Source organism: Leptopilina boulardi, unplaced genomic scaffold, assembly GCF_019393585.1.
Source record: "Leptopilina boulardi isolate dan_hultmark-lab unplaced genomic scaffold, ZJU_Lbou_2.1 LbouV2_310, whole genome shotgun sequence".
Lineage (NCBI taxonomy): Eukaryota > Metazoa > Arthropoda > Insecta > Hymenoptera > Figitidae > Leptopilina > Leptopilina boulardi.
In genome coordinates this window covers 571,467-592,149 of record NW_026137875.1, presented here as the reverse complement: position 1 = coordinate 592,149, position 20,683 = coordinate 571,467, and the positions used below count along the sequence as shown (strand labels likewise).

The following is a 20,683-nucleotide window of genomic DNA, read 5'->3' as shown; positions in this document are numbered from 1 at the left end:
CCAATGAAAATAAAAAAAAAAAAAAAAAAAAAATACCCGAAGGGGTGAAAATCGAAAAATAAGGGTTGATTTTGAAAAAAAGGGGTTAAAAATTTTTTTTTTTAAATTTCGTATACATTTTTGAAAAGTACGTGAAAAATGCAATAAAATTCATTATAGATAAATTAAAATCCATTAACTTTTGTCATAGTTAAACGGATTTGAAAATGACAATGTTACCCTTAACGTCAAACCTTCAACCCCCTCTACTTTCTACAAATATTTTTTTAATGAGTTTATATTTTAGGGATTTATTACTATCATATAGGACAACAATTTACCAAAGTATGAAGCCAATCCCAGAACATTGACTTTTTGGGCTGGGGCGATTGAAAAAGAATCTCTCCTATATGTGTGCTTTAAATAATTCAATTAATATTAAATTTATGCCTGATTATAATTATTATAATCACAATATCTTTTTCTTGTAAATAAATTATTATATAGAATATAAAAAATATTAATTTTATTGCCAATAACTTGAACTGTATAATTTTTTTTATTCTTCCTATTGTTGTTTTTAGAAATTTTGCAAAAGCCATCAAGCTCTGAGGATAATAAGCTATTAGCTTTAGAGAAAAAATGGTTCAAGTCTTGTATGGATGAAGGTAATTATTTTTAATTTAATTTTTTAGATTCTAACTTACTTTTTTGAAATTTATAGTGGAATGTAGTCATGAGTGGACCACCCTGGAAAAATCATTTTAAAACTTCTTAAAATTCATTAAATATCATACAATTTAAATTTTTATTGAATAATTATTTATTTAAAATACTTTTTAATGAAAATGATAAAAATAGCTTTAAATTAACTTTAGTGACGATTTGTATTAAGGTATAGTATTACGCAGTTTATCAAAAAAATCGATTTTTTTTCTGCATTTTCCTGTTCCAAATCATCTTGATAATATAATCCCTTTTTTTACTACTTGAAAACTGTAATACTATCTTTAATCAAACGTGAAATGTTTAATTACAGTGAACAACTTAGGTGGTCCACTTATGAAAATAGACGGCATTTTTGCGTGCACAAATTTTCTGAATATAAACATTAAAATTTTTATTTATCTATTTTGTCATGATTAATTTCACTGTTTAAATAATTTGTGAAATCCAAACTCACCCCTAAAAAGTAAAAACATACTATTTTTATAAGCACTTGGAAAATAAGATTCCAAAATTTTTACGCTACTTCGCGTTAGGTTATTTTTTCAATCATCTGTTCTGAATACAAATATGCATCCTTTCAGTTTAGATTTTCACTATAAATAGTTTTGAAACAATGGGCAACTTATACAATTAACATTTTTATGAACAAACTTATAATTACAAATAATAATTGATTAACTAATTTAGTAATTACAACTATCAAACAATATTTACACTAAACAGCATATTTAAATATTTAAAATTAAAAATTATCGATGGGTATAATAGCCCCTGGGATGGTATAATTACCTTGTTTAATGGTAATAAATATTTAAAATGTAAAAATATAAATTTCGATTTATTTCAGATAGCATTAATAAAAGAGGGTTGGAACCTTTAAGGAATATTATTGAAAAAGTAGGTGGTTTGCCATTGCTAATGAATACAAGTGTATGGGAAAAAAAAGAAATCACATGGCAAAATGTTGCTCAGTATTATGCCAATATTCTTGGCGAATACGATTTATTTAATATACAGATTTCACCTGATTTACATAATTCCACAACTCAAACTATCATGGTAAGAATCACTTAATTTTTTAAAATATAATTTTAAATAAAACGCGAATAGATGAGAATAATAAAATGACAATATATTGTAAACGATGACACAACACTGTCATTATACCCATTGGGGCAGTAACCATAAGAAATAATGTTTATTTTGTTATGATACAGCAAATTTTCTATTATGATAACACTTATAATTTTCATTAAATTGTAGATTGATCAAACCAGTGACATCCGAATCGAATTTGCAAGTTTCATTAACAAAGAAATTAGTTATAATCATAAACAATTTATTTCATACAATTCTGAAGTAAATAATTTGGATAAAGTTGATGATGCTAATCCTAAAGAAAAGATTTTTATGTCTATATTAAAATTCATTTCTGCATATTCAGGATCCGAAGGAGGAAGGGACGAAAAAGAAATAATAAATGACATACAAAATTTAATTGACTTTCATTATTCCTTGGAAAAGGTAATATTCGTATATTATATTTATTAATGCTGTGAAAATTGCTTTGTTCGTACCACCAACAGAAATTTTGTTGTTCACACCAAATTTTTCTGTTTTAATATGTAAACATAATTACAAATTATTTAACGAATTAAAAATTAAATTACTCTTAATATTAATTAATTCTTATTAGATTAAAACTCCTGTATATGAAATAGATGTAATGGAATTGGGAAATAATAAAATAACGATTAGTGAATTTCAAAAACATTATAATCGTAAACAAACTGGAAGCACGAAATCAATGGTAAAAAATATATTTACTTTTTATTAATACAGATATTTAGGTGCATTATAATTTTTGGTTCTAATTCTTATAAAAATTTTACCTTAAATTAAATTTTGAAGATTTAATTAAAACATTATGTTTTCTTACTATTCTTTTGTTGTTTTTAATGATGTTTATAATTATATATATTGTTTTTAGATAAATTTGCTCGAATTTATTCAAGTTTTATTCAAAAATTCTGATGTTGTTATTGATGAATCAGAAGAAATATATGTAATGGATAAACTTTTTTTTGACAAATTAGGTCAGCTTTTAGAAGCGACACCTGAAAGAACCATTGGTGCGTATTAATATATTATAATGAAAAATGAAATATTTTAATAAAAATTCAATTTATTAATTAATTGGATCAAAATGAGTAAAACAAATCACACGAAACACTTTTCATGTACGATATTTATGTTATCTATATGTTTTTTGATAGATCATATGAATATTGTAAATTAAAGATTTTTAATTAAACTATAAGAATATTATTTGATTAATTTCAAATAGTTTTGTTTTTATATGAAGCACAATATTTTAAAATTTGGTACTCAGAGTTTAGAATATATCAAAATGCTATTATTCAGCTGTTAAATACTTAAGGGATCTTTAAATGACAATCGCATTGATTGAACTATTCATTATGTCGAAAAAATTTTAATTCTAATTATTTCTGAAATAAATAAAATTTTTGAAAAATGTTTATGAGGATAAAAATGTATTCATAATTTTTATAAAAAAAACATCAATTTGAAAATTGGATATAAAAGAGTTTCAAGTGGCTGATTTCACTTACATTTTGACCCAATTAATTAAAATAAATCTTAAATTAAGGGTATGTGGGAACCTTCCACATGACCTAGTATGGGAAAATGTGTTTTTGTAGTATCCATCTAACTCTAAAATGATAAGATATTTTTGTCTAAAATTTTGAGGGATGATAGATTTGGGTACAAGAAATCTCGCTGTTCTCCGAAAAATGCATAATTTTTAGTTAAATTATTAAAAAATTAAGTTTAAAAAGTGACATTTTTAAAGGAAAATGGAAACAAAGATGGCGACGCATACACAGACATTGCTTGAGTGTTTCAGTGCTCCAGTAAACAGCGCCAATTCGAGCGAGTGGCCGTTGAATGAACTACTATTATATACATATTATTTTACGATTTATTGCTTTATTTTTATTATTTTTGCATTAAGTTATAGTAAATTAGTAGAATGGCGTGATTCCTTGTACCAAACAAAATCATTTCTCCAAAATTTTAACCCAAAATTATTTTTTATTTCAGAGAAAGTTATTGAAATCACATAAAACGTCATTTGCCCACATACCCTTAAATACATATAGAATATAATTTTGTTTCAGTCAATTACATTCATGCCAGATTTATAGGCAGAGTCAATGCATACTTAGACAAACCAACAAGTCAAATCCTTCCCGAGATTTTCGGTGTTGTGATGGGAGTTCCCTTTGGATCAGAAAGGTTACTAATATTTTTATTTCTAATTAAATATATCTTGTAAAAATTAATAATAACTCATAAAGTCCAGAAAACTGTAGAAATTCTATAAGAACCCAGTGGGAATTAAGAAATGAAATTCTTTGGCATTTAATTATCGCCCTAAAAAAACATCACTGAACGTGAAAATGATAAACATTGATTTTAAAACACTTTTTTCAAAATCGGAAAAAATACCAAGGATCCTTATATTATAAATGTCTTAAATCCGAAAGATTGTTGAAATTCATACAAAAATGCGATTGAAAAACGAAAAGTAGAAAAATAATATAATCATAGGTTCATTACGCTCTGCCGCCGTTAGATGGCAGAAGCATGCAGGAATTATTTGGCGTAAATATTATTTTTTTATTTAAATAAAATAAAAATTTATTTAAAAATAAATACATATTTATTCGGCTATGAGACAAATATACCATTTTTCTGGGTGTACTATCTAGGGTTAAAAGTCAAAATTAATATAATTTAATTAAATTTATATAATATATGTTGATTTTTAACTTTTTTTGAAATTGAAATTTTCAAATCGTTAGGTGGGAAATATGTATAAATAATATGCCTCTCAAAAACGGAATATCCATGGAATTTATGAAAAGTCAAGTTCCTAATGTAACCATACAAACTGTAAGTTGTATTTTTTATTTATTATTAACAAAATAAAGTATATAAATGGGGCGTTCCATGACAAACCAACATATCGTAGACTGTGACATTTTTGATTTGGCTCAAATTTTTTTTACCATTTTTTACCCTCCAAAAAAGAGCTTCATGATTTTTTCCAAATTTCTTGACTAACCCAAAGGGAAAAAAAATACAACTGGCGCAATTTTGCGCCAACACTGGAAGCGCTAGCGGCAACACTGACAGATAGCGCTGACGGGAACCTGAAATGATAACATGTAGCAACGCTGGCAGAGTGCTGCCAGCCAGCACTGGCGCAAAGCGGTTTTTATAGCATCGCCATTGCTGTAAATAAGCAATCAGTGAAAAGTGTACTACAGGTACAGGCTTAATCAGTTGTAAAAAATAATAGATTGAATCAGTAAACAACAGAAACTTATATACTGATATCATCACTCTCTAAATTTTAATCAGCGGAAGATCGATGATTGGGCAGCTATAAGTATGCAGCTAATTCAAGCAGCGTATATACATTGATATACACTATTTCATCAGTGTATATACGCTGTTTGAATCAGCTGCATACTTATAGCTGCAAATTAGCGACGTTTCGCTGATTCAAATTTAGACAGCAAAAGAATGCACAATTCTAACCCGACAAATAATGATCCTAAAGTCGACCCAACTTCAAATAGGTAGTAACACCTATCTACACTGATTCAATCAACTTCTTTTCACAACTGATTAAGCCTGTAGTATTCTTTCCATTGATTGCCTATTTTAAGCCAAGGCCAGTGTTGGCGCAGTACTGCGCCAGTTGTTTTTTTCCCCTTTAGCTCAAGTGAATTCGAGCACTCAAAGTTTTCGTGTTCCCGAAAATATTCAAGTACTCGAATGAATTCGAGCATATTAAACGTTTAATTTTTATTGTTTTGCAAAATTTACTAAAACAAACAATCGAATATTCAAATTCAATTTACACAAGTACTCGAATTCACTCGAGTGATTGAAGTTACTCGTGTACTCGAAATATTCGGGTACTCAAAAACGTTCGAGTACTCGAAAATTTTCTAGCTTTTTATATAGCTCACCTTTTTGCACACCTATATTGGTTTGGCATGGAACTCCCCAAATACAATTAATTTTTATTGAAAAAAGGTGTCATACTTCTATATTAAATTCTTGTTGGAATAGGCGAAAGAAATGGCTGAAGAAATACGAAAAGAAATTAATACCGAAATTTCAAACTCCAATTGGATGAATAATGAAACCAAATCCCTGGCAATGAACAAACTCAAGTTAATGGAATATACAATTGGTCATCCAAAATGGTATTCGTCATCTGATTTCAGCGAGAAATATAACGGGGTAAGAAATTTAACAAATCAAAAAATTCAATGAACTTTTTTTTTAATTGATAAATAAAAATATTATAGTATATCCGATTTAAAAAAAAGAATTGGGAGTAAGCGAAAAGAATTGGTGGTAACTTAAGCTGAATTCGGTTTAGGGAAAAAACCGAATTGGAACGTTACGGTGAATTTTTTTTCTTACCGTGAATTCTTTTCTCTTGAACATTTGAATTGACGTTTGTTTATTTAAGTTTGCATTATAAATAAATTTATATAATAAATGTTTCGAAGTTGAAAAAAGCCAATTTGGAATAAGAAATATATAATTTCCTTAATAAGAAATCTCTAAAGAGTAACGTAACGCGTATCCCATTGGTCGGATCTTGAACCTGATTCTTTTCTCCCTTTCATCGTCGCGTTAAAGTGAGACACATTCTTTTTTTTTCTATTTATCCACGTTCTGTTTTCTGAGTGTTTATCATGAAAGCACGTTCAGAGGACCAAAATGAAGTACATTATTATTTTGAAAGCGATACGCGAAAGTCAATGGAAAGAAGCAATGCATCTGAAACTTATTTTTAGATAAATTTTTATATTTTAATATTTAAGTGAATGTTTATTTAACAATGTATAGATTAACAGAGAATTTGCAAATGGTTGAATCGTTTTTGCCGGATGCTTATTCGGACATTTGCAAATTCGGTCAAATGCAAATTCGACGTTTTAAGAATTTTTTCAAATGACAATACGTTCAAATAAGAATTCGAACAAATAAAAATTCGGTGAAATGGAAATTCTGTCTTACAAACATTCGTCTAAATAAATATTCTGTTTAATAGAAATTCGAGTTAATAAAAATTCGGAAAAATGCAAATTCGAACAAATAGAAATTCTTTAAATAAAATTTCGACTAAATAAAAGTTCTGCAATGCTAAAAATTGATTAAATTAAAATTCTGCTAAATTATAATTCTAAGAAATAAAACTTCCGCTAAAAGTAAATTCTTTCTATTAAAATTCTACCTAATAAAAATTCATTTAAATGAATATTCTGTTTAATGAAAATTCTAAAAAATGAAAATTCTGATACATAAAAATTAGATCAAATGGAAATTCTGTTAAATGAATATTTGGTTAAGTAACAATTCTGTAATATGAAAAAACGATGAAATAGAAATTCTGTGAAATAATAATTCTAAAAAATGAAACTCAGGATAAAAGTAAATTCTTTATATTAAAATTCTGTCTAATAAGAATTTGTCTCAATAGCTATTCTGTTTAACAAAAAATCGAGTATATGAAAATTGTGAGAAATAAAAATGCGATCAAATAGAAGTTCTGTCAATTGAATGTTCGGTTATATAAAAATTATGTCATATAGAAAATCGGATGAACATCAAGCAAAAATTCGGTTAAAAGAAAATTCTATCTAATGTAATTCTAACAAATGGGAATTCTAACAAATTAATTTTAGAACTTATTCATGCGTCCCAGTTAAACAAATTAAATTTAACAAATTTTTTTTAATAGGAATGCTATTATTATGGCGGCCTAAAAAGTGATAAATAAAAGATAGAAGTATAACTGTTGAAAGTTGCAATAAAAGAATAAATGTTTGCCAAAATAATTAAAATTATTGCGAGTAGGTATTATTTATGCCAAATTGAATCAAAATGAATCATGAAAGTTTTGAATATATTTTCGAATTGATTGAAGGTTCAAGAAGAAGTAATTCGTAAAAGCATTCAAAATTGGAAAATTTTTTTTCATTAAATATGGTTTAAAGAATGTTTTCAATGATTTAAAATATTTTAGACAACTTTGAATGTTTTTACGAATTATTTCTTCTTGGACCTTTAATCAATTCGACAAACTATTTAAAACTGTCATGTTTCATTTTGATGTAATCTGCCATAATGAATATTTGCAATAAATTGAAATATTTTATCGGACATTTATTCTTTTATTAAAATTTTTATAGTTCTACTTTTCTACGCCATAATAAAAGCATTCTAATGAAAAAAAATTGTTTGTGATTTTAATTTTTTATTTATTACTTTTTGGTTCATAAAGAAAAGTTGCTTAGGTTTGATGGTTTTCAAAATGTGTATATTTAGGTAAATATTTTTTTAGCAAATATTCTACTTCATAAACAAAGATCTTAAGAGATTCCATGAAATATTTAGAAAATTCTATAAAGTTTCTAAAAGGTGAAATATAATTTCTAAATATTTCTTTAGGTTTCTAAAAAGTTTCATCAAGTTTCTAAAAGGATCTATGAAGATTTCAGAAGATTTCTTGAAATTTTTATATGCTTTTCTGAATTTTCTAGATATTTTCATGAAGTTTTAAAAATTTTGATGAAGATTTCCTAGATTTTTCCATTATGTTTCCAAAATGTTCTACGAAGTTTATACATAGAAAGTTCCATAAAGATTCTAAAAGGTTATTCATTCAGTTTCTTCAAAAGTTCTACGAACTTTCTAGGTATAAAGTTCTATGAAATTTCAAGAAAGTACCATTAAGTTCCTAGAAGGTTTTATGAAGTTTCTGAAAAGTTCCATGAAGTTTTTAGGAAGTTCCCAGTCGAAAATCGTAAGTTTCCCTGAAGGGTTCACATGGCCTTCAGGTAACTGTTATGAAGGTTTCAAAAGCTTCATGGCAACTATTTATACATTAGACCTAAAATTCTGTGATATTTGCTTTCTGACTTCTTAACGGGAAGCTTTTTCTACAGCTTGTTGAATATCTGTGGACAGCTTCTAGCAAAAGGTCTACCAGTTTGCTTGGTGAATGCTTTCCTAATGCCTGGTTTAATGTGTAAGAAAGCAATTCTATTTGCTTTTCACAAGTTGCAAATTAATATGTAATTTAATTACCTTTTTTACACTTCCTGAAAACTAGAATAATTTCATTAAATTAAACTAAATCGAAAAATCATAAAAATTCTATAGTAATTTGTAAATCCGTTTTATACAATTAATAATTATTCTTTATATATTATATAAAAATTATTTTTCAAAGAAAACGTTTATTTTTAAACACTTAAATTATATACGAAAAAAATTATATATAACTTGAGCAAAATTTGGGGTTAGGAATACGAACACGGTGAAAACCTTTTATATTGAATAATGAATACAATTTCTTAAAAAAAGACAAAATATTTAATATTTAAAAAAAAAGATTATTATTTTTATACTTGATATTTATGAATATTTTTTATAAATAATATATTCTTTATTCTTTTAGAATTTCATAATTTATGAAAATGAATTTAACAGCGTATTTTTATTTACAAATTTTTAAAAGTATTTTACATGAAACATTAAATTATTAATCAATATTAATTGTGTAATTTCACTATATAGAAAATTAATTGACAACTAACTTTTAATTGAAAGAAGATAATAATTAATTTAAAAAAAAGTATTTAATATCACTAATAGATATTTTATAAAACAATTGTACCCTTTTAAAAAGACTGTGGAAATACCGAGTCTGACGTAAATAATTTTTCTTTAATTCTTCAATATTTAAATATAATAATCTAATACATCATATTTTTACGAGATAAATAAAGATGGAAAGAAAGGTTAAATTTAATTTTTGATCATTGTCATTTTTCCTCTGTTTCCTAAAACATCCATGACGCTTCATTTAATTTTCGCCACCTGAACGCTTTCTTTTTATATATGCAAAATCCTGCAACTCTTTGATAACTCTCTTAAAGCTACTTGAATGCTTTGTTTAAAACGTACAAAATTTGTTATTTTCAAGCTTTCCGTGGAAGCGAAAAATCGGCCATAACAGGCTTCCTGAAAGTTTTCTATAGCTAGTTATCTACTGTCTCACAATTCTCTAATGGTTATCTCAATACTTCAAAACAACTTTTTGTTCAGCTTAACATAGCGTAGGATTTTCGACTGGGATTTCATGAAAACTCTGAAAAGTTCTATGAACAGAAAGTTCCATGAAGTTTCTAGAAATTTCCGTGAATATTTTAGAAGTTTTCATGAAGTTACTATAAAGTTCCATGCACATTGTAGAAGGTTTTATGAAATTTCTAAAAGGCTTCATAAAACGTTCTAGAAAGTTTCATAAAGACTCTACAAGGTTTCATGAATGAAAAGTTCCATGAATTGTCTAGAAAGTTCTGTAAAGATTCTAGAAGGTTTCATTAAGTTTCTATGAAGTTCCATGAAGGCATTAAAAAGTTTCATTAAATTTTTTTTTAAATTCCACGACGTTTCTAGAAAATTCCACAAAAATTTTAGAAGGCTTCATGAAGTTTCTACGAAGTTTCATTAAGTTTCTAGAAAGTTTTATGAAAACTCTAAAAAGTTTCATTAAGTTTCTTGAAAATTCTAGAAAGTTTCTAGAAAGTTCAGTTAAGTTTTAAGAAAGTTTCATAAAGACTCTATATGGTTTCATGAATAGAAAGTTCCATAAAGATTCTAGATCATTTCATTAAGTTCCTAGAAAGTTCCATGAAGTTCTTAGAAAGTTTCATGAAAACTCTGAAAAGTTCTATGAACAGAAAGTTCCATGAAGTTTCTAGAAAATTCCAATGAAAACCCTAAAAAGTTTTATGAGGTTTTTAGAAGGTTCCACAAAGTATATAGATAATTCCATGAAGATAGTACAAGGTATTGTGAATATAATGTTCCACAAAGTTTCTCAAAAATTTCAAGAAATTTCTAGAAAATTCTACGGAATTTCTATAAGTTTTTATAAATTTACTAGAACGTTCTATGAAGATTCTAAAAGTTTACATTAAGTTTCTAGACAGTTTCATTAAGTTTCTAGATGCTTCTATGTCCTTTCTAGAAAATGACAACCCTATTGAAAAAAAACACGTATAATTATACGTATAATAATACGTATAATTATACGTATAATTGTACGTATAATTATACGTATAATTGTACGTATAATTATACGTATTATTATACGTATAATTATACGTATTATTATACGTACAATTATACGTATAATAAGACATACGAATTTGAAACAAGAATTATACGTATAATTATACGTATAATAATACGTATAATTAATTATACGTATAATAATACGTATAATAATACGTATAATTATACGTGTTATTATACGTATAATTATAATTCTATTAAAAATAGAATAATAGAATAGAATAGATTAATTAGTAGCAAAATTGCGCTGAAAATTTTTAGAAATTTTAAAATGCAAATTAAATTTCACGAATGTCGAATGTCAATTCAAGCAGTCACCCATCCAAGTACTAACCGCGTCCAACGTTGCTTAACTTCCGTGATCTGATGAGAACTTGTTCCTTCGCCTTGGTGTTTCCGCTGTCTTGTCTTGATTAATAACTTTGTCGTATAAGTATCACTAAAAGTGAGGTTAGGTGCGATACAATACTTATACGACAAAGTTATTAATCAAGACAAGACAGCGGAAACACCAAGGTGAAGGAACAAGTTCTCATCAGATCACGGAAGTTAAGCAACGTTGGACGCGGTTAGTACTTGGATGGGTGACTGCTTGAATTGACATTCGACGATATTTTTTTTCGTGAAATTTAATTTGCATTTTAAAATTTCTAAAAATTTTCAGCGCAATTTTGCTACTAATTAATCTATTCTATTCTATTATTCTATTTTTAATAGAATTATAATTATACGTATAATAATACGTATAATTATACGTATTATTAAACGTATAATTAATTATACGTATTATTATACGTATAATTATACGTATAATTATACGTATAATTCTTGTTTCAAATTCGTATGTCTTATTATACGTATAATTGTACGTATAATAATACGTATAATTATACGTATAATAATACGTATAATTATACGTACAATTATACGTATAATTATACGTACAATTATACGTATAATTATACGTATTATTATACGTATAATTATACGTGTTTTTTTTCAATAGGGAAACCAATTTCATATAAAAGCATTCTAATAAAATGTCGACTTTTAAAAGTGTTGACATCATAAATTCCGGTCAAATAAATTATTATCGACAAAAGATTGAACTTTTGACTAATTTTCAATCATTTTGACATTTGCAATATGAATATTCTTTACTTATTTCTGGTCAAGCACAAAATACCAACTTAAAAGGCGCGCGCAGTCTACGTCTAGTTTTAAAAAGAAATAAAAGCAAAGTGTGACAGATTCACCGACAATTTTATCAAGTGTGTAGTGTTCATGTGATAAATTTACCATATGAGTATACTACTCACATGGTAAAATTGCCCGTGTAGAAATTGCTCTACCAGGGTTGTGTTTACGATATAGTTTTACCTTAATTAAAAGTTCCTTTTTATTTATATTAAATATTTTGAATGTAATAAAGACATAGTTTGTAGTTTGTAGTTTGTAGTTGACGTAGTTTGTATTGAGAGCTGATTTTTTTTTGTTTTTACTTAAAAATATGAAAACATAACGTATATTTTTTTGCTTCAGAGCGCGTCACATATTAAGAAGTTCTTTTCATCGCCAAGAGTAAAATAGGAAATAGATAAATTTCGAAAATGAAATTAATGATTGGACGATAATCTTTCTCATTTGTTCTGCATAGACTCGAATTTATTCCGATTCTTTTATCTATTTCCTACTTTATTCTCTGTGTGATTATAAAACAGCCTCTCAGAAAAGTTGATGATTTTATATTTATAATTGTTAATTATTATAAAAAAAATTATTAAACAATCATTTCTTTTGCAGCTTAAAATTGGACCAGATTATTTTGATAATGCAATTCATTATTTCAAATATGTTAAAAGCAATAGTGCAACAAATTTTAGAAAACCATTCGACAAGTATAAGTACGATATTATAAAATATTAATTTCTGTCTTTTTCATTACAAGTAATTAGATTAGGTTATGTTACTGTACAACATAATTTAAATAATGTATTCTTACAGATGGGAATTTCCACCAGTAACAATACTTTCACCAGTAACATTAAATGCACTCTATTATAACCCAACGAATACTATTAGTAAGTTAAAAGAAGTTTATAAAATATTAATATATTATTTTAAAATTTTTTTAATATATGTGCCATTCCATAAGTTTTTTTTATCACTTTTCGGAGTAACCTTTCCAAATTAAATGGAACATTTTTTTATAATATTTATTAATATAAAGGTCCAAAATAATCACTTTTGAAGTAAAAACAATTGTTTATTTAAAAAATACAACAATAAATAATGAAAAAAGTTCATTTTTTTTCTGCACCACCAAATAAATTGGTTTAAAGATCAAAATGTTTTTTACTACGCTAGTGTAATGAGCTTCTGCTCAATAACGAGAGCGACAACTGCCGAAAGTCGCGCGCAGCGTTAGCAGACGTTTCACAGTAAATAAAATACAAAAAAGTAAACAAACATTGTTTCATAAATTGTGAGTTAACTATTTCGAATCATGTCATTTTTCTTGTGCGGTATGAAAGCTATAAAAATAAGGAAAATTTTGTTCTTTAAAACAATATATTTGGTGGTGCAGAAAAAGAGTGAACTTTTTTCATTATTTATTGTAGTATTTTTTAAATAAACAATTGTTTTCACTTCAAAAGTGATTATTTTTTACCTTTATATTAATAAATATTATTAAAAAAGTGTTCCATTTAATTTGGAAAGGTTACTCCGAAAAGTGATAAAAAAATCTTATGGAATGGCACATATAATATATATATATATATATACCCGGACAGCACCGAAACTTCCCTGAACCTTGACTGAACCTCGCTTGACGAGGTTCGGGAACTTGAGTCGCGAGGTCCAAACGAGGTTGAGTTAATGTTTAAATGTCCGCGCATAATAAAGGTCAGACACAGAGGTTGGCTGAATATTGGATTTGAATTTCTGTTAAATATTAAAATTAATGATTCTTGGCATATTGTGAGGGGATATTTAAGGAAATTACAAATTCAAGATTTGTTAAATGTAATCGTTAAATATTCTGGAAATTTAGAAGGAGCATAAATACGGAAAAAGAAAGCAAATGAATTCAAACAACTATTAAAAATTGCCAAGAATCTTTAATTTTAATATTTAACAGAAATTCAAATCCAATATTCAGCCAACCTCTGTGTCTGACCTTTATTATGCGCGGACATTTAAACATTAACTCAACCTCGTTTGGACCTCGCGACTCAAGTTCCCGAACCTCGTCAAGCAAGGTTCAGGGAAGTTTCGGTGCTGTCCGGGTATATATATATGTATATATTATGCTGTCAGTAATTTTTTTTTATTAATAATATTAATTTTTTGAAAAGATATTCCAGCTGCGCAGCTTTTAACTTCTTTCTTTGATGCGAATATTCCACTGTGAGTATTTTTATTTATAATTACGTAGAGAATGGTGAAATTTAAGAATTTTTTAGTTTAAACATTTTATTTATAAAATCAATTATTATTCTTATTATTCTGTTTATTTCAATAGTGCCTTAAATTATGGTTCAGTGGGCTACGTTATTGGTCACGAAATGTCTCATGGATTTGATGCCTTTGGTAATTTGACATATAATATATATATATAATTTTAAATTATTTGAGAAATTTCATATAAAATGATCAAGACCTAAATTGCTGAATGATTTGGGTCGCCATCATTTTCTCCAAAACCCAATTGAGTATATATCTAACTGTCAAAAAATTATTTCTCCGAATACTTATGTGACAGATAATCCACTGATCATAATACTTAATTAACAAAAACTCCACTAGTCAGAAATGCAAATTTGGGAATTTCAATATTCGGATAACTAGAGATTCGGTAAGTTTATTATTTGGACAAATGGATATTCGGGAAGTAAAATATACTGACAAATACAAGTTTGGGAAGATGAATATTAAGACAACTGAAATATTGAGAAGTAAGATATTATGACAAATTTAAATTCAGAATGTTAAGTATTTTGACAAATAGCGATTCGGGAAGTTAAATATTCTGGCAACTGCAAATTTGGAAAGTTAAATATTTTGACAACTAGAATTTCGGCAAGTTCAATATTCTGACATTTAGAATTTGGAAAGTTAAATATTATGAAAAATGAAAAGTCGAGAAATTAGATATTCTGCCAACTGGAGATTCGGGAAGTTAAACATTTGGACAAATGCAAATTTGGTAATTTCGATATTCTGACAACCAGAATTTCGGTATGTTAAATATTATGATAAATGGAAATTCGGAAAGTTATAAATTATGTAAAGTGGAAATCCGGAATGTTAAATATATTCTGACAAATTTCAAGTTCGGAAGTTAAATATTATCTGCCGTGTGATATAAGAACTTGGTTAACTGACATTTATGTCGAAGCGAGAAAATAGGGAAAAACTGTTTGCTTTCAGAAAACTAATAAGAATTAAAAAATTATTAAATTTAACTTCACATACTTGGTATAATGATGGTGCTCTATTTAATTATGAAATAAAAAATTAATTATTTAAACAAATTATATGAAATAATGCACTTGTGTGTTTTTCCGAATGCAAATATGAAGTAAAAAGTTTGGGAAAGTCCTTTGCGTAGTGTCCACCAAATAGGTACGCGAGCTCGGTCCGCTGATTTGATGGTGATTCCACAAATGGAACGCGCGACTGACGCGCGACAATTGATCGTACGTATACGGAGCGTACCTACAGCAAACTGTAGGCTGGTTCCACAATGGGCTTGACGCAAGGTAAACGCAGCATTGACGCGACGCATCTCCATTTGATTAGCATTGGGATGCGTCGCGTCAACGCTGCGTTTACCTTGCGTCGAGCCCATTGTGGAACCAGCCGTACTTCAACAGACGGACTCTCTCGCATAATACGTATACTGCTCCGTATACGTACGATCAATTGTCGCGCGTCAGACGCGCGTTCCATTTGTGGAATCACCATGATGGAAGAACTTAGCTAACTGCAGTGACTTCATGTGGTAAGGGGACAGTTGCAACAGTTCTATAATACGTTTTACGAATTCACAAATCATTTTAAAAGTACATGAACACTGCAAATAAATTTTCACCAAATAAGAACTAATTAGACAATGTTAATTTTGAATAATGATAATAATAATATACGTTTAAACTACTGAAATGAAATGAACAATCTTTATTATAAAGTTTATAAACATTAAAAAAAGAACGTCTGAGTTAATTTCACTTACAATTTTCTTCGTTTTTTATTTCTCAATTTCAACTTGATACACATTTCATTCCGCTAAACATAACCTCTGAGTTGAAGTTTTGACAGAAGCAAGGGAAACAGCAGCTTACTGCCTGCGACCCGAGGACAATCCGAGTTTAGCCGAATTGCAGTTAAGTTGTCGTTCGGCTCTGACTCGACTCAATTTTTGATGGAAGAACTTAGCTAATTGCAAGCGCTGCAAATGTGAGGTTTTTATTTCAAATCCAATGCTCAGACTCGACTACTTATTTGATACAAAAAACACACAACTGCCTTTGACTAAGTTTTTCCTTCAAATCTTATATTCGAGCTCGCAGCCTCATTTGTTTTTTGGACTACGCAAAGTACTTTCCATAACTTTTTATCAAATATTCTTTCATTTTCTGGAGTTTTTAAGATTTTTAATAACTATTTTTTATAAACAATAATTTGCAAAAATTATTTAAACTATAACTATTAGACGCAGTTTTTTCTTACGAGTTCATTGAAACCAAAAACTCATTTTTCGTCAAAATGTCAGTTAACTAAGTTTTTATATCACACGGCAGTTATGACAAATGAAAATTTGGGAATTTAATTATTGTGACAAATAAAGATTCGTAAAATCAAATATTCTGAAAAATAGAGTTTCTGAAAGTTACATATTTTAGCGAATGGAGATTCCCAAATTTGCATTTCTGACTAGTGGAGTTTTTGTGAATTAAGTATTCTGATCAGTGGATTTTCGGTTACATAAGTCTCTTTTAAATAATAAATATTATTCTTATACTCAACTTGATTTTCATTTAAGGTTTTCTAAAATCAAATATACGTTTTATTTGTTTTTAAACGCAGTTTTTTAACATCAGCTAGTCTATAGATGATTTTCTCTGAAATAACTCATATGTATATTGCATAATAATGTTTTTTATTTTTTATTCTTTTCTTAATCTACATTAATTACTGTTTTTTTTTTAAATATATCTAATCATATTAGGTCGACATTTGGATGGAAATGGAAATTTCATTTCTTCGTCGTCAGGCGAATTGATTCGTGAATATAAGAAGAAGGATAATTGTATTGTGGATCAATATAATAATTATAAAGTAATTGAAATTTAATTAAATATATTATTGAAACAACTCTTTGAATTAGATAATTATTTTTTTTATGTAAAATAGGTAGACGGAAAAGAAACTCGATATGAAAATTTTGCTGACGCTGGAGGATTAAATGCAGCTTATGGTGCTTACAAGGAAAAAATTAAGAAAGACAAAATTAAAGAACAAAGTTTACCAGGATTAAAAAACTTAGATTCAGATCAATTGTTTTTTGTTGGTTTTGGTGCGGTAAGTTAAGAATTTCACTTTCAGATTATATCTCTTTATATACTAAAAAAAGATCTCGCCGCCACCACCGTTGTTTCAAGAATTAATTTATGGTTTTAGGTTTGTTAGTATTATGGCCCTGATTTTAATCTCAAACCCAGCGTCCTCTTGACCTAGGTCCTCAACATTTGACCTTAAATTATGAGGTTATGTACCCTTACTTATTGAAAATTAAGATTATAGCCTTGGTTTGAGATTAAAATCGACAAACATAACCTCAAAATTAGGTAAAAACTCAGAGCTAAAGTACGAACGTAATCTCAAGAATTCTTGATTACGTAGGCGGTTGGCGCGCGATATGTGATGTACTACATAATTAATACATTTTAATTTGTTTAATAGAAATATTGTGAGAGTGGAATACCATCGTACTTAACGTCAAAAAGTTCTGATGCTCACACGGAAAATCCTTCGAGAGTAAATGGAGCCGTGGCAAATGTAAAAGGATTTAGTGAAGCATTTAAATGTCAAAAAGAACCAATGTGTTCACTATGGAATTGATTAAACTAAATTTTATCATTATCATGTAATATATAGAATGAAAATTATGAAGAACATTAGATATAACATTGTAATGCTAAATCTAACAACCAGGAAAATGTTTTTTTTAACTTAAGGAAGATACGTAAACTCTAATTTATTAACTAATTTTTAACAAAATTTATACTTTTAATAATTGAAAAAATCTTACGATTGTAGAGAATGTTTCATTTTTAAAATAAGCTATTGTTTATAAAAATTGCAAATTTTGTCTGTTTTGATAGAAAAAAAGACAAAAATGTTAAAACAAATAATTATTTATCAAAAAAAATTTAATTTAACATAATTTTTCTCGAAAAGTGTATAACTGAATTTTCTGAAATTAATTTTCATTAAATTTTTGTTTACGTTAAAAACAATTTTTCAGTTTTTAGGGTATGTTAGGACCTCCATTTTTTTTCTTAAAGTAATCCTGTTTGTATCAAAGAAATTTGTGCATTTACAATACGTTTAAACAAAAATTTATTTATTTTCTTTTTTCATTGACTTAAAGAAAAATTTCTTTATTTAAACGCAATTTTTATTCAAATTTATGCGATTAATTTATACTCGAAATTTACCATTGTAAAATTATACAATTTGCACTTGTTTATAACCCGATAAATTATTTTTTTTATTTAAATATATTACAACTAAAATTATATATATAAATAATAAAAATATTATGTTTTACACACAAGAGGAAAAAAAAATCTATTTTTTATTTCCCGATTTAATTCTCATTCCATTATTCCTTATAATAACAAGATCGGTTACTTTATATTGTTAAAAACTATGCATTTTTACAAAAGACCTTGAAATCGATTCATGAATATTACAAATTTCTTTATTTAACGGCATGTGGGAAACTCCCACGTGACCTAATATGGAAAAATGTGTTTTGCGAAAACCAAACTTTCTCTAAAATGAAAAAAGATATTGGGCTAAAATGTTTAGAATTAATAGAGAACCTTACTGAAAATTCTCATGAAGGATCTTATATAGGATCTCACATAAATTCATATATTAAAATCGATTAAAATCCACATGAAATCCTATGTGTCATGTAAGAAATTATATATAGGAAATTAAGACATGATTTAATTTCGCATCCAACGAGGAATAAGTAGATTGTTAATAAAAAATTGCAATGTTAACTAATTGTTTATTAACAATCTACTTATCCATAAAATACTTCATATAGGGCTCGTTGGATGCGGAATTACATTAACTTTCAATTGCTAACTTCAGAATTATGGTAACTTTATTTGTTTGTAAAATATTTCATTTGTTATAAATATTAATTAATTAGTTAATTAATATCTTAAAAACTTTAAAAGATCCCACTCTGAAAATTATATGTTTTGTAGGAAATTAGTCAAACTTTTTATTGAGATAGTTAAAAAAAATTTTTTAAAATCCGATTTTGAGATATACGTAAATTAACATTTTAACCTTGAATTTCAAGGTCAAATTTTATTTTAAAAAAAATAAAATTTTATCACCATCGTGTAGCCCGTCAAAAAAGCTTTAAAAATCATCATATATGTGTTAACTTTTATGCATTCTACTTATAAATATTGTACGTTAAAAAAAAATTTGTTTCCAAAAGTCAAAAATGAAGAACGTTGTAATTCAAAAACTATTTTATCAAATTCAATAATAATTGATTTTTAGACTTTCACCAACAATGACAACATTTTAGAAAATTATGAATTAAATTTGAGAACTTTTAATTTTTTGTTCGGACATTTCAGGAATTTTGCCTCATATATATTTTAGGTCAAATAAGAATTAGACCACATGGATATTATACCAATTTTAAATTAAATTACAGTAAATAAAAATTAGCCAAGATAAATTTTGGGCCTAATAAAACTTGGGTTAGACAGAAAAAAGGATAAATGATCAAATATTATGATCAAATGTTACCAAATGTTAATTAGGGCAAATGAGAGTTATGTCAAGTGGGAAATAGGTCATTTAAAAATAGACAGATAAAGTTTAGGCCAAAAAAAATTACTTGACATAATGATTAAATCAAATGAAAATTAGTCTGAATAAATATTAGGTTACATAAAAATTCAGTTAATTAAAGATTAGACCAAATGAAAATTAGCTCAATTGACGATTAGGGCAAATAAGAATTATATAAAATTGATATTAGGTCACATAAGAAATTAGGCCAAATAAAGATTATTTCAAATATGAGTTTGAATATATTACGATTGTGATAATTGAATTTAGGCCAATTAAGCATTAGGCCATTTAAAATTTGGAGAAAATTCATATGCGTCTTGATAAAAATATTGCGAACAAAAATGGCTTAAAATATTTTAATTAATTAATCTATTTAGTAGAAACATTTATAATTTTTTACAGTAATTTCAGGTTTAGAATATTTATTTAAATAATAATTGTAAAAGAAAAATCATCAATATCTCTTCAAAATAGATAAATTATTCAAACTATTTTAATCCGTTTTTACTCCCAAAGCTTTTAACACATTTTTAGTCCCATTCAAATTATAACACATTTTTGTTATCAGCCTCTCTTTTGTAGT

The 20,683-nt window shown here is 27.0% G+C and overlaps 1 protein-coding gene across 14 annotated transcripts in view; it reads left to right on the top strand.

The window, feature by feature from the left end:
* The window catches only part of LOC127283719 (neprilysin-4-like), a 59,023-nt gene extending 40,697 nt beyond the window's left edge, over positions 1-18,326 (top strand). For 2 of the 14 annotated variants that reach the window (XM_051308755.1, XM_051308759.1), the window contains exons 4-18: positions 564-647; positions 1,556-1,767; positions 1,972-2,232; positions 2,405-2,518; positions 2,699-2,840; positions 3,912-4,029; positions 4,599-4,689; positions 5,881-6,054; positions 12,778-12,878; positions 12,979-13,055; positions 14,334-14,385; positions 14,501-14,568; positions 17,210-17,319; positions 17,395-17,562; positions 17,944-18,324. In XM_051308755.1, coding sequence (XP_051164712.1) covers positions 564-647; positions 1,556-1,767; positions 1,972-2,232; positions 2,405-2,518; positions 2,699-2,840; positions 3,912-4,029; positions 4,599-4,689; positions 5,881-6,054; positions 12,778-12,878; positions 12,979-13,055; positions 14,334-14,385; positions 14,501-14,568; positions 17,210-17,319; positions 17,395-17,562; positions 17,944-18,102 — 1,931 coding nt within the window. In that variant the 3' untranslated portion in view covers positions 18,103-18,324. Of the gene's footprint in view, positions 1-563; positions 648-1,555; positions 1,768-1,971; positions 2,233-2,404; positions 2,519-2,698; positions 2,841-3,911; positions 4,030-4,598; positions 4,690-5,880; positions 6,055-12,777; positions 12,879-12,978; positions 13,056-14,333; positions 14,386-14,500; positions 14,569-17,209; positions 17,320-17,394; positions 17,563-17,943 lie in introns of all 14 variants that reach the window. The other 12 variants (XM_051308758.1, XM_051308764.1, XM_051308753.1 and 9 more) reach the window with 12 other exon arrangements.
* Positions 18,327-20,683: the final 2,357 nt, after the last annotated feature.